The sequence below is a fragment of the Lycium ferocissimum genome, chromosome 3, assembly GCF_029784015.1.
Source record: "Lycium ferocissimum isolate CSIRO_LF1 chromosome 3, AGI_CSIRO_Lferr_CH_V1, whole genome shotgun sequence".
In the NCBI taxonomy this organism is placed as follows: domain Eukaryota; kingdom Viridiplantae; phylum Streptophyta; class Magnoliopsida; order Solanales; family Solanaceae; genus Lycium; species Lycium ferocissimum.
The window spans coordinates 61,377,324-61,392,609 of record NC_081344.1 but is presented as its reverse complement, the minus strand read 5'-3'; the positions used below and the strand labels follow the sequence as shown (position 1 = coordinate 61,392,609).

Genomic DNA, 15,286 nt, shown 5'->3' with positions numbered 1-15,286 from the left:
AAAAAGTATGGGTCCCCCTTTCCAACCCCCGTTTGCGATTTTTTTTTTAATTTATGTTTAGGGGGGGTTCGAACCGAACCCTTTTTATTTGGGCGCGAAAGCTAAAAGTTAAAGCGAAGGGAAAAAATTAAAGCCCCGGAATAGGGGGCATAATTTAAAGACCACAATATGAGGGCAAAATTCAAACCACCCCGAAAAGAAGGGCACTCCGCGCAAAAAAATGTATAAAATTCAACATTTTTTTGTGCTAGTGTCCTTCAAATGCACTGGTCTTTAATTTTTGGCCCTCGAATTGTTGGTCTTTAATTTTGGTTTTCGCCTAAAACTCCTGGATTTTGGATTCAAATCCCCGCTCAAAAGAAAAAGTTTAAAAAATTTGCGGGTAAAAATTTTGGATTCGCAAGGGCGAGTTTTTGCACAGTTCGAAATTCGCCTTAAGGCGAAATTTTGCACCATCTTCTGTCAAGCGAGCAAAATTACGAGCTAAAGCCTAAATTTGACCCGAATAGGCCTAAGTTTGCTATAAAACTACGCCTTGCGATTTTATCGAGTCGGGGTTCAACATGATATTAAGCGAAGGGCAAAAATTAAAGATTACCAATTTGATGGATAAAATTAGCGAATTTCCCAAATTCAACAACTCAATCATTTATGGGCTTTAGAACATGCCTCAAGAGCAATCCGTCAAGATCTGTGGCCGAAACTCTGACAATTCCCTTAACTTCTTGTGTTGAAATTCGGGTCATTTGCACGACTACCCTTCAAAAGAACTGGTCTTTAATTTTTTGTCCCTCAAATTGGTGGTCTTTAATTTTTATCATTCGCGTAATACTATGATGTTTGGGGTTCGAACCACAGCTCAGTCCAAAAAAAAAAATCACAAGGCACAATTTCGTAGCAAAGTTAGGCCTCAGGCAGAGTTTTGAATGGTAGAGTTGAACTCTGCCTGAGGTAGATTTTTGCATTCAAAATTCTGCCTAGCGAATTTTTTTTTAAAAACTGAACTAGGGTTCGAACTCAGAATCTCGGGGTAGTAGGCGAAGGGCAAAAATTAAAGACCACCAATATGAGAGGCAAAAATTAAAGACCAGTGCCTTTGAAGGGCAATCCGCACAAAAAAATGTTGAAATTCATCAACACATTTTTGCTTCAAAATTGATTAAAATCAATTCTAAGTAACTCCAAATTTGATATACAGATTTCTAATACAAGTTTTTCAAGCTCAAAAAAATTCAACAATGGTGTTCTTGAATTATTTTTTTCCAACCAAACCAATTCAAATCATTAATGATATAAAATATAAACTTAAAAAAAAAAAAAAAAAACTGCCCACCACAAATAAGCGATGAGAAGAAGCAGGAAGGCGTTCGAACACAAAGGCTGAAGCAAATTACACGACACCAATTTTATTTTGAAACAATGTAAGAGAAAAGAATAGAAGAAAAATTCAAAATCTTTGTGTTTTGGTGTGTAAAATTTGAAACACTGTCTCTGTATTTACAAACAATGAAAAGATGAGATGGAGAGCTACAATCTAAAAAGAAGTCTTTTCCCATTAACAGACCTTAAAACCCAACACTTATTATATCTCCCTTTCAAGTTTCAGACCAAGTTGATCACTTGAGTAGAGGAGGACTACATCGTTCTTTTAGTTTCCATTACATTACACTTCAAAATGGTAATATCAATTGATTTTGAGTTTAATCTGAATTCTAGAATTAAAAAAATTGCAACTTCTGAGCAATTCAATTTATCTCGTTTCCTCTTGTTTAAAATTTCAAGCATAAACTCAAGAAATAGAATGCAGCAAAGGCCCTGGTAAGCTGCAACATTAGATATTAGGACATTTGGGGGTCGTTTGGTACACGGTATTAGCTGGAATATTCCAGCACTAACTGTGGGATTAATTTTATACCATATTTGGTAGAAAGTATAAATTTATCCTGAGATAATTTATACCTTGTACCAAACAAGTATAAAGTGCATCCCAAACTTAAAGATGGAATATCCCATTAATCCTAAAATTATTTTATCTCATCTCCTAAATGGGATAAATTAATCCCAAAAAATGGGTAAATTAGTCACAAAATTATAATCCTGGAATAATTTTATCTACGTACCAAACGACCCCCAAGTATTAGAAGAGATGTAACATCTGAGGTCCAAGCATTAGCTTCAAGTAGGCCATAAGGGAGTATCATGGAATCCCACAGGAGAATAAAAAATGTGCGAGCAGTAATAGATAAGAAGTTTGAATTTTATTCAATAACAATAACATACCCAGTGTGGTTCTATAAATGGACCTGCGGATGATAGGATATACGCAGGCTTTAATTCTACCTTTGCGGGGTAGAGGATTGTTTGCAATACACTCTCGGCTCAAGAAAAATCCTGAATTTTATTGTCAAATTAATTAGTAGATCCCGACAAAAAGTTGGAGTGAGCATCCATCGACAGATGATAAACATGATCGATCAAAGTGATAAGATGTGACTAGTAAGGCTCCTCAAAGACTCATAAGAAGAGCCACCTGACTTTAGACATGAATTTGCCTTCTCCTTCAGCCGTAACATTCTTTCTTTAATTTGGTTCCCTTCTTCCCCATCCGCCATCAACGTTCTAATTGCATTCCCAATGTTTGTCCTCTCCAAGCCATTCTCTAATTGCACCCCTACTTTCCAAACATTGCTAACGTACCTGTTAAGAAATAATCACCAACTTTAATTAATATATAAGATATCTCAATGAAGAATCTAGAATATTCTAAGATCTAGGGGTAGAAAATTGAAAGGAGAACTCTGGAATATGAATTCTAAAGTGAGAAGCCTAGAAGCATTCTAGAAGGGTACATTAGCTAGATATAAGTGTAAGGTGTAATTGTAGAATATTACCTCCACTGGATCTTTTCATCACGACCTATAAATAGAGGTGGTCTTTTGAATTGTATGTGTATTCAAGTAAGTAAGTAAGTAAGAAGTGAGAAATAAGAGAGTTGCTAGAGTATGAGTGCAAAAAGAAGAAAAGAAAAAAAAATTGAGTGTAACGAACAATTGTGCCCAAAAATTTTCAACAGTACCTTGCGTTCACCATTTGATCACCGAAACATGGCATACAAATCATTGGTACCCCTTCACAAATACTCTCCAATGTTGAATTCCATCCGTTGTGAGTCCAAAACGCTCCAACGGCAGGATTCGCCAACACTTGTTGCTGTGGAGCCCACTTGACAATGTATCCTCTTCCATCCAGTACTTTCTCCAACAACTCACTAGGTAATATTGATTCGACCCATTCTGACCCGGGCCTAACCACCCACAAGAAAGGGTGATTGCTATTTGCCAAGCCCCAAGCAATCTCAACAAAGTCATTAACTTCTATTGTTGCGATGCTTCCAAAGCTCACATAAATTACAGAGTTAGGTGCTTTTGTGTCTAGCCAAGAGATTGAAGTTTGGTCTTGTGACATCAAGCTGCTGGAAGAAGCTGGAAAGTGCGAGTGGAACGGGCCTATAGAGAAAATTGGGATAGGAAAATCCTCGCGGAGTTTAGACATCGACGATTGTTCAAGTTCTTCGAATGAATTCAAAATCAGGCCAGATGAAGCTTTAGTTTCTCGTATCATTCCTCTCATTACTTCATAAAGTGCATCCATGTTACATGTCTTGAATACAGGAAGGTCTTTAATTCTTAGTGGTGGAAGTTCCTCAATTGCTTCCTCTAGTCGAGATTCTACAAGTACACAAACTAATCGAATAAGAAATTCAATAACAGATTCAATGTAGCTTTTAAATAAGTGTAACGTCACTATTCAATCAAATCATGAAAGACTTCATATAAGAAGACAGTATGTGAAATAAGAAAAAGAAACTGATGAAGGCTGTCAAGATTTTTTATTGAACTTTTTAAAGCTGTTTAGGAATAATTTCAGAGACCTCCCTCAAATTTCGTTTCGCAACAGTAACCACCCTTGTGATTTAGAATATTACGTCTGCTTCTCTTATTTTGATTTCCTTATAACAATTCTTTTTATCTATTTATTACTAATATAAAAAAAGTATAATATGACAATGTTACCCTTACTAATATGAAACTCTTTTATTTGACAAATTATTTTAAGTCATAGGTTAATTAATTAGCGTCGGACTCAGCCAAACCGCCTGCACAACACCATAATATCTTCCACCTTGAATTTCTTATCAGCATTAATTTATTTAGCCCCTCCCAATTTTCATTCACTCATTTTTCACAAACAAAAGCATACTGTATTCCATACACACGCGCATTTACATGCAGACAATTTACGGTAATAGAGACTCCATTTGCTCGTCCCCCCGCTACACCATGCACCTTCCCTCTCAATCAAGTAATTATTTAACCGTATGAATATTTTTTAAAATTATCAAAAAAGATTTTATTATTAATAAGGGTAAATTTTTCATATTATAATTTTTATCAAAATAAGAGAGGTAGGAGTAATATTTAAGCCACATGAGAAGTTAATGTTATGAAGTAAAATCTGAGGAGAGGTCTCCGAATTTACCAATTTATTTATGTGGATTATTGGGAAAAAAAAAAATCTGCCATTCAACGTAGATTTTTGGATTATTTACTTATGGAATTTTATTGGGAAGCCTTCTATTTTAGTATAGAATTCTTTAGGAGAGACTGCGTGTCCATAAATTTTGGTGGGCAACATTGTCAAATACTTGTGTAAATAAAGAAAATCAGTGACATAATTGATTTACACCCCAGCTGACCTTAATACACAATTATTATTACTAATCTAAGAGGACAAGCGCCACATTACTCAGCACATAAATTTTTAAAAATCACATAAATTTTATCATGTTTGAGTTATATAAAATTACAAAACAAAAATTAAACAAATTTTGTGAAAGTAATGAATGTTGTTCCCATTTTGCTAGCTAGCAATAATGAAAAAAATCCTGTTACACACAAGTTTTCCGATGTCGTGTTGTGATTTGTGGATTTAATACTTACATGGGAATATCTGAAAATTATAGTTATGTTACTTAATATTGAAAACAAAACATAAAAAAAATACCTTTATCACAATTCTTCAAAGATTTTCCAACTAACACAATTTTAAAATGGAAATTTGATCTTTTAGAAATTTGAGAATGAAATGATTGGCCTTATATCTTGTTAAAAAAAACTAATTGTAACAATTACAGTATAAAAATGACTAATTTGAGATAATATTTTACAACAGAGAACATAAAATGAAACATGGTATAGTAAGATAATTTCATATTTTGGACTGAATGCAAAACATAAAAAGGAAAAAATGCAACTAAGTTATAATACGTTTTGTCTTCTACTATATTGTCATTAATGTTTCAAATTTGCATTTTACCAACTTGATTGTTAATGCTATATTATAACCAATATTTTAAAGCGTATAAAAGTACGTCAAAAGTTTAGGATTATTTTCGTCATCCAAGATATCATTTCATTGATTAACAATGATCCAGGGCTATTTAGGGATGCTATGCCTCAAGCAAGCATTGTAAAATTTATATAATACATTTTGATTTTAATTCCATCGGGAGTGGATGGTATGACTCCTTTTTTCTTTCAGAAATATTGGAATATTTTATCCCGTGATATTTGTGAAGCTGTTAAAAATTTCTTTCATTTAGTTTATTTACTACCTTCTTGGAATCAAACTCTTATAACTTTAATACCTAAAGTGAGAGATTCTGGCGCCATTAGTCAATTTAGACCCATAAGCTTATGTTCTACGGTGTATAAAATTATTGCTAAAATTATTGTTGCGAGACTCAAAACATATATATCTCCCCAATATTATTTCTCCTGATCAATCTGCTTTTATTGCAAAAAGACAAATTGTGGATAATGTTGTTCTAGCTCATGAATTCATTCATCCTTTAAAGAATAAAAGACAAGGGAAGGAAAAGTATATGGCTCTTAAACTAGATATGGCCCAAGCATACGATCAAGTAGAGTGATTTTATATCCAAAAGATACTTCTTAAAATGGGATTTCAGGAGAACTTTGTCACTTGGATTATGCAATGTATTACTACCCCGACATATAGGTTTAATGTTAACGGAGATATAGCAGGGGAAGTGAAACCTACTAGAGGACTAAGGCAAGGGGATCCTCTATCCCCTTATTTGTTCTTGCTATGCGCGGAAGGTCTTTCTAGAATTCTAAATCAAGCAAAAGTATTTGGGGATCTAAAAGATTTAAGTTTAGTCAGAGGTGGACCTACTATTAACAATTTGTTTTTCGCTGATGACTCGTTTATTTTTTATGAGGTTAATGTTCAAAATGGTGCTAAAATTGCTGAAATTTTAAGAAATTATGAAGAATGTTCCGATCAAAAGGTGAATTTTGAGAAATCTACTATATTCATTAGTAAAAATACTTCTGTACTTGAGAAAGATGAAATTATTGCGGAGCTAGGACAATAAAAAAAAATAACTTAGGGTTATATTTGGGTTTACCTGCAGTAGTGGAAAATTCGAGGAAAAAAATGTTGGAGTTTATTAAAGATAGAGTGAAGGCTAAAATAAAGGGTTGGAAAATTATTTTCTTAAGCCCTGCCGGAAAAGAAGTGATGCTTAAATTCGTCTTACCTGCTATTCCTTCTTATGCTTTATTATGTTTTCAATTTCCGAATACTTTGTGTAAGGAGATCATTACTATTTTCTCTAATTTTTTGTGGGGTCATGATGCAGATAGGAGAAAAATGCATTTTGAAAAATGGGAGAACCTTTGTTTTAGCAAAATCTAAAGGGGGGGATATGACTTAGAGAGTTAAAATCTTTTAATCAAGTTTTGTTGGCAAAACTTGCTTGGCGAATTTTGACTCAAGAAGATTCTCTACTTTTAAAATTCTCAGAAGTAAATATTTGCAACATATGTCTTTCCTTAAACCTACGTGTTCTTCTGCTAGCTCATGGATATAGAAGAGTATCATTTGAGGTAGAGATCTTTTAAAAAAGGAATTAGATGGAGGGTAGGATCTGGTGATAGTATTAAAGTTTGGACGGATCCTTGAATTATGAATTCATGTGGGTTTAGGCTTAGCCATAGTCATGCTCAAATGGATACAGAGTTACAAGTGAATGATACTATAGATCACAATACCCACACTTGGAAGATGCAAGATTTATAGAATTGGTTTTGTACGGAAGATATTCATGCAATATTTTCTACTCCTATTTCTATCACTGGTTGTTGGATAGGATTATTTGGCATCATACTAAATCTGGTAATTTTGAGGTAAAATCGGGATACCATTTAGCTAGAGAAATTGTTAGATGTCGAGAAGTTAATAGTGATAGACCTCAATCGAGTAATCAATCTTTTTGAAAAAAGTTATGGGTTTTCTTATGGTCCGTGAATATAAAAAACAAATACAAGCTTTTTATTCAAAAATGTACTACGAATGTGCTACCTGTTCATCATGTTGCTTCTAAAAGATTAAGACATACTTGTGATGCGTGTAAGGTTTGTGGTATGCAAACTATTGATCATATGCTTTTTAGATGCCCTAAAACAAAATTGGTTTGGAGAATATGTCTTAATAATTAACCTAATATTGAGAGTACTATGGATTTTGCTAGATGGTGGAATGATATTTTTGTTAATGCTAATCAATATCCCGATTATATTGATCTTGCTAAATTAAGTGTTTCTATCAAGTGGCAAATTTGGAAGGCTAGAAACTCAATGAGTTTTAATGGGGATATTTGTGAACCCAATGATATTGTAAACAATGCACTTTTTGATTTTCATGAATACGAACACTTGTATTTGATTAAAATATTATTGTGGCACCAGATGGTATTGTTATGTTTGTAGATGCTAGCTTACAAAAGGAGAAAAAGATGACAAGCATTGGAGTAGCGGCTATGGATAGTTGTGGTCATTTGCTTCAAGCCTTTGGTGACCCAATTCAATTTGTTGGGAAGGTCATCACCACTGAAGCACTAGCAATTCGTGAACCATTGAAAAACGCTAAGGAAAATGAATTGTCAGAGGTGCAAATCTTGTCTGATGCAATAATTGTGGTGGATATGATATGAAAATGAAGTGTAGTTCATGGGAGATAGAGACTACTTGTGAAGATATCTGGAAGCTTATGAATTTCAAAAATGATGTACATATTGTATATATTCCTAGATCTTGGAATATGCTGAGGCACAATTTAGCCAAAATTTTTATTTCATTGTTATGTAAGGTTATTTGAGTTTCTGTTTTCCCTAGTTAAATCGAAACTGATGTTGCTACATCTTTAATTTTTGTGACCGTTAATGTATTGATATAGGAAAGTCGTTATTGAAAAGAGAAAAAAAAACATCTTGTAAAGAGATTTGAAAGATGATAACATGGAAAATATTTGGTTATGTCGTTATATTAAGAAAATAATTTATATAAGGTACAATCTTATCCCCTTATTTTATTTTTAAATTCACACTGAGATTTTATACTTTGACCCTCTTGCTATTTCTTTTGCCTAATTCAACAATTGTACTCCCTTTGTCCCAAAAAGATTATCTTCCTTTCCTTTTTAGTCTTCTTAAAAACATTGTCACCTTTCTATAGTTAAAAACAATTTAACTTTATGAGATGATTTACAACCACACAAATATCTAAGGCTTATTTTGGACCACACATTTCAAAACCATTCATTTATTTCTTAAACTTTGTGCCAAATCAAAAGAGGACAATCTTTTTGGGACGGAGGGAGTATTGTTATTGAAGATTTTGGTTACATTGTCCTTTCGCCACACCTTCTTTTTTGGGGGTAATCCTTTTGTCACACTAAGGGCCCGTTTGGCTTAGCGTAAAAAAAAACAGCTTATAAGCCAATGAAAAATAAGTTGGGCTACCCCAACTTATTTTTTTGGGTTACCTCAACTTATTTTTTTGGACTTATTTTAAGACAAAATCGTTTATGTTCCCGCTCAAAGAAAACACTCAAAAAAAAAAGCTTATAAGCTGTTTTCAGCAACTTATAAGCTAAGTTTGGGCCCTAACTTTAAGGTACGACAGTTTTACAGTTGGCAAGTATTGAGTTTTGCAAACTTGGCTCTTAACACTTTTTCAAAAACTGCAATAACTAGTTTTGGATATGTGATAACTATTATAAAAAATATAAAAAAATTAAAAAAAAGACTCATCGAATTACCCTATACATAAATGGTGTAACCTCTAGTAGGGGTCAGATTTCACACATTTTGAATTGATGGACTATGAAGAACAAATTTTAACTTTCTTTTTTTTGGGTATTATAGTAATTACACTAAACAGGAACGCATTAAATATATTAAAGGTGTTTGGTATGACGAAAAATGTTTTCTTATTTTTTCTTATTTGGTTGCACTAAATATCTTGAAAAATGCTTTCCTTAAAATTTTCCGAAGTTACACTCCGAATTCAAAAAGCTCATTGTTTCTTAATTGCTTTAGATATATGCAAATGCTCTCAACATGACATTTTTTAACTTGCTTACCAAACACAAAAACATGAGTAAAAAAAAATACTTATTTTCCGGGAAAATGTAGAAAATATTTTCTTGGAAAACATTTTCCGTCATACCAAACACACCCTAAAGGGGATGAAGATAATTAAGATAAGAAAATACGTACCTTGAAGAGGAAAATAACCTTTGTGAAGGAGAAGTGGGAAGGCAGCAAAAGTCAAGAATGAACAAACTCCTCCGGTCCTTAAAACAAGCCTAGGAAGCTTAAAATTGTCAGCAACAACCCTAGTGAAGTGCAAGATAGCATCAGATATTAAGCAAGCAATATTATTGGGATCTTCCAACAATAACTGTGCCAAAGCCTCTTCGAAATGTGGAACACATTTCTCATTGAGCAAAGAAAGAAGAAATAAGACATCCGTTGTTGATTTTTCATCTTCAGATAAGCCATCAGAAATAGAGTGAAATGTGAAGTGAGGATAGTTTGTTTGAATATTGTGAGAGTTATTGAGGTTGGTGTGGATAACGGTTATAGAAAAGCCTTTTGAGTGAAGGACATTTGCTAGTTGAAGCATAGGGTTTATGTGGCCTTGCAAGGGCAATGGAAATAACAACACCCGTCTTCCCTTTCTTCCTTGCACTTCAGCCTCCATGAAATTACTCTTCTATATTGGTTTCTCCAAATTTGAAGAAAGGGTTTCTTTATCATATATATGAGTTTAGCCTCCATGAAATTACTCTTCTATATTGGTTTCTCCAAATTTGAAGAAAGGGTTTCTTTTATCAAACATATATATGAGTTTAGCCTTGGTGAACTTATGTTTTAAAACATTATTCCACGTGTATTTGAAGTTTAGGGACAACCAAATGTTAAAAAATTGAAAAAATAGGGTGTATTTACGAATGTCACGACCCAACTAAGGGTGTTTGGTACCAATGAAATGGTTATACGGAAACAAATGTTGTATCAAAACAACATGTGGTTTCAAATTTACTTAATTTTTAGTATTTAATAAGTAAGTCAAAAAAATATTATTCCAAAAATATTTATATGTAATCTAGCAAAATATATGAGGGTAGGATGCGGTGGGGAGTGAGGATCACCAAACCGAGCGTCCGTAGGTCGAAGCGGGGGGTGCAAGAGGAGGGTTACAAATCGAGGGTTGGGCATTTCAAAAACATCAAAATGTTACTTCAAAATTGGGAGGGAAAATATGGTCGCTCGCCCGTTGGGAGTGTTGGGTGGATAGGAACCCGGCCCTAGAGGAGACAAAACACAAGACAACAATATCATAACTTGAACCGGCGAACGATATCATAGTTTTCCTGCAGTAATTATATCATTATCATAAATCCAAAAGATAAGTAAAATAATCATATTTGAAATCAGAATAATAATTACAACATTCTCTTTGAAAAGTTGTCAAAATTTCATAAAGGAACGTCGCGGGACCCACAGACGAGTGTAGACCCGAATGAAAAACATACTCATTCTATATCACACAAACTCCTACGAAAATTTTTCTTTTAGAGATTTTTGAACTTTTGGAAAAAGAATAAGCTTAAAACCAAAAATCAACTTTCATGATATCTTTACAAATGATGAATTCCAAGGATATAAGGATCAATGTTATGGCATATGAGCACAAGAATACCAAGGAAACACATGCGAATCACAACCAAGCTCGGATTGTGAGAATAGAGTTTCTTAGAGGCTCGTATCATAGCCTACTTTAACTAAGGCATGCCAAAAAAAAGAAAGGTTACTTTACATACCTCAAACGCTCCCCAAAATAATCCAACTTCAAGATAAATCCAACCTATGATTCGGGCTGCCCAATGTCTACAAACAAGCCATAATGTCAACAAGATATGAGTTTAGGCATGAATTCCAAAATTGCCCTAAATTTATTTTATTTTTGTCTTGAGAATTTAACTCGGCCAAATCAATCAACAACAACACCAACAATACCAACAACCAAACCAATAACATCAAAAACCATTTAAAACGCATTCCACATAGTAGCCTTCCTTTCCAACATAATTCATCAACCTTCCATTCAAGAAAGATATCGATTCTTACATGTCCACTACCAATTCAAGATCATTCAAGTGCAATTCAAACGCATTTCATACCATTTAAAAAGAATACAAAAATCCACCAAGACTAGAATTCATCCGAAATCTCCAACCTTTGACACAACATTCACAACACCTTCTTATTTCATCAACAACAACCACAATTTACACCTTAACAATTCCATTTCCATAATTTCATAAATCTACAATAAAATCACAAAATTTTCCTACAACAACTTAGACTTGCTAGAATTCTTCCCTTTGCATTAGAAAGCCATTACAACACAATTAACATAATAAATAAAATTTGACCATTCCTTTGTATCCACACCCATTTTCGGCCACACACCTATATATCCATAACACAAAATTCTCATACTTTACATTCACTTCCATATACTACAACATATATATAAACTTCTTCAAGATAAAAAGAGCAAAATTCTTACCTTTTTAAAGAGAGTACTTTCTTGCCTCCAAATTTATATCACATTGAAGAAACTTAGAGGAATTCTAGAGTTAAGATTTTTGAATCTAAGTTGATGCTAAAATTTCTCCTCCTTCCCCTTTTTTTTTTTGAGATATGGCCGTATGGCCTTTTTTGGTCTCTCTCTCTCTTTTGTTTTGTTCTTGAAGATTCTAATTGTAAATGAATGATGCCTCCCCATTTTATTCCATGGATTTTTAATTGATTTTGGGCTTGGCCCTTCTTGATGGTATGGCCGGCCACCTCTCCAATGGGCCTCTTGTCCATTATTTTTTTTTTCATTTCATTTGGGCCCAAATTGTTGCGGGTCTTATTTTAAAATTCCGAAAACTAGTTTCGAAATTTTATTATTCTCGATATTTCCACATCATATTTCATGGTCAACACACATATATTAAAAAAAAAAAAAAAAAAAAAATCAAACTATGGCCTTATTTCTTACAAGTCACAATTATTTGTAAATCCGAATATGCGAAAATGCGGGATATAACACTAAATTTCTTCCTTCAACTAGAGATTGAAACTCTAGTCAAAAGTTGAGAGGTGAATTTTAATTTTTTTTTCTTGAGAAATTAGATACGTGTCCACATTGGTAAAAGTAAATATAGAAAGATTTGTTAACGACAGGAATATGAATGAACTAAAAAGTATAAGGTGGAGAATGGAAGTGGTGCCAGTGAAGAAATCAACCAGCCGAGGTGCAAATCAGATACAAATCACAGAGCAGATGAGTTTGGCAGCAGATCCTTCTCCGATCATCATGTTTGCACCGCTGGCTAGTTGAGAATAAAGAGAGAGGCTCCGAAGAAGAGAGAAATGTTAGAGGTTTTATTATGATTTTCTTATCACATTTGAGTTTTACTTTTTCCTTAAAGGAAAGTCAAAGTATTACCATAATTGTTTTTACTTTTCCTGAAAGGAAAATATTATTCTCTTCCATATTTGGCCAATCCTTGTCTTGGAGGAAAAGTTTTGTAAATCTATAAATTAAAGACATTCTTCCCACAACTAAAACAAATCCCATATTAGGAGAGTCTTCTTTACGGGGGAGATTATTCTCTCCATAGTTTTTAATGTTTTTCTTTTTAAATTAGGTTTTTTAATATGTATCCGATAAATATTATGTTTCTTTTAGTATGTTTTCTTTGTCAGCGATTATCGTCATTAACCTTCCGTACGATGATGCGCCCTGATTTTTTTTTATCCCAACAAGAAAAAGACAAGCGGAAAAATAGGGCAACAAATATTATTTGGCACTTTCTCTATATTTGTTTCTTTTGTTTTTTCTTTTATTTCATTTTTTGGACGATTTATGGGACCATTTTGGTACCATTTGATTTTTGCTTTATTCAATAAATAAAATGTCCCTTCCGGGTGAAATTTTTTTTTTTTTTTTTTAAAAGAAGCGGTGCCAGTGCCAGCAGCAGGTCAGGTACCTTCCTTTTTTTTTTTTTTTCTTAAACTAGCTACATCCCGATTTGTCGACAGCTCTGTTAGGGAAGCTATTCGTTTTCCTCATTTTTAAAGGGATTTATTTTCCTAAAAAAAATATTTTTCAAAACATTTTGATTAGCAAACATGATAAAATTGAAAAATGTTTTCCTCTATACCAAACACACCCTAAACTGTTTCATTTTGTAGGGTGATGTTCATTAAGATAAAGCTAAATTAAGAAGAAAAAAAACTGAAAGATATTAGGCAGATAAAAAAATATGCTTAAGAGTTAAGACATAAACATAACATGATATTTCTATGCTTATAAAACAACTTTCAGTAAAGCTAAAATAAAAATATTAAAGTTAAAAAAAAAAATATTAAAGGATACACTTATTTTATTTTATTTTCTTTTTGGACTAACCAAAAATAAAATATGTCATGTAAAACGCGGAAACAGTACACTACTACTAGTACTATTAACTATCGGGGGGTGTAGCTATATTTGGACTGTAGCATCAGAGTTGGGCAATTGGGAGTAGCTATAGAATTAGCCAATTTTTCATTTGGAAGCAGCTCCCATTTGCCCAATATTTGGACGAAATTTTAAGAAGTTGAGTTTTCGTAGTTGAAGTTAAAAAGCAGTATTTGGAAGTTGTTATACTTGCACATTTGGGTTAAATTCGTAAAAGGGAAATGAAGTTCCCCTCTTCTAATTTGCAAACCTCAGAATTACATTATCATACTGCCTTTGTGAATAGTTTTAATGGAAAAAAAAGATGTTATCAATCAGGTCTAAATTAAAGTACAAATTTAACTGGTTCAGCTTAATAGGAATCTATGGAAGGTAAAAAAAAAAAAAAAAAAAAAAAAAAACCTTCAGTAGGGATCTTATTACGAAAACCCATTTCTTGCTGTTATGAAAATAAATTCATATTTATCCTAACTAATAATATTATTTCACTTTTAAATTTTACTTGCTTCATAGAGCAATTGTTACTTGGATTAAAAAAGTAGCATCTACACAAACTTTGAAGAGTAAAAATGAAAAGAATTATGATGGTTTTAGAGGCATACAATATAGACTAATAAGACACTGTTATAGTCGAACACAATACATACCAGTATAGCGCTTGGAATGCTCTGCTGTTGAGATGTTTGATAATAGTTCAAGGATGTAGCTATCTTTAAAGGTTCATGAAGGATGGAATATGCCTATATTTTAAGCCTTGATACTAAAGAATTAATGTTAAAGTATCATGAGCCTTTGGGGGAGTCAAAAGGAAAAAAGGCATACATTACTTTAATTTAGAACCAAAATTTTCCTTTCTGAGTGGTGCAAATCGGGATCATTGGTTTCTTCTTCTTCCTTTTCTTATATACTCCCTCTAACGTCTGTCTCAAAATTGTCGCGACCCAACCCGTCATGACTGGCACCCATCTAAATCCTAGTGGGTGAACCAACATACCAAACACCTATCCATTAAATCCGGTTTTATATTAACCAAGCTAAACAATTATTACTCATTCAAACATCAAATGAACAAAATAAGTCATGCCATAAATGTTGAAATAAGTGCGGAAGTTCTAACTATTACAATCCCCAAAATCCGAAAGTCATCGTACAAGACTCTAAGCTAAAACATGTCTAAGAATCTGAAGTCTAACAAATACGTAATCCATAATGTCCAGAGTACGAAAAGACATCATAGCAAGAAGATATTTGGGCGGCCTGGCATGGGAAGAAGCTCACCCTAAAATCTGTCAACAATTATCCTCCACGCTAGATGTGAGGACGAACAACGG

At 33.2% G+C, this 15,286-nt stretch overlaps 1 protein-coding gene across 2 annotated transcripts; it reads right to left on the bottom strand.

The window, feature by feature from the left end:
- Window positions 1–2,239: 2,239 nt before the first annotated feature.
- On the bottom strand, window positions 2,240–10,178 carry LOC132050340 (UDP-glycosyltransferase 76B1-like). 2 transcript variants are annotated; one of them, XM_059441560.1, is made up of 3 exons: window positions 9,647–10,178; window positions 3,077–3,728; window positions 2,240–2,697 (listed from the first exon to the last, which is right to left on the bottom strand). In XM_059441560.1, the coding sequence occupies exons 1-3, from the start codon at window positions 10,131–10,133 to the stop codon at window positions 2,475–2,477; spliced, it is 1,362 nt and encodes a 453-aa protein (XP_059297543.1). In that variant the 5' UTR covers window positions 10,134–10,178; the 3' UTR covers window positions 2,240–2,474. The 2 variants fall into 2 exon arrangements, 1 of the variants encoding a protein (XP_059297543.1); XR_009413386.1 differs by having other exon boundaries at window positions 2,588–2,697; window positions 2,892–3,728.
- Window positions 10,179–15,286: the final 5,108 nt, after the last annotated feature.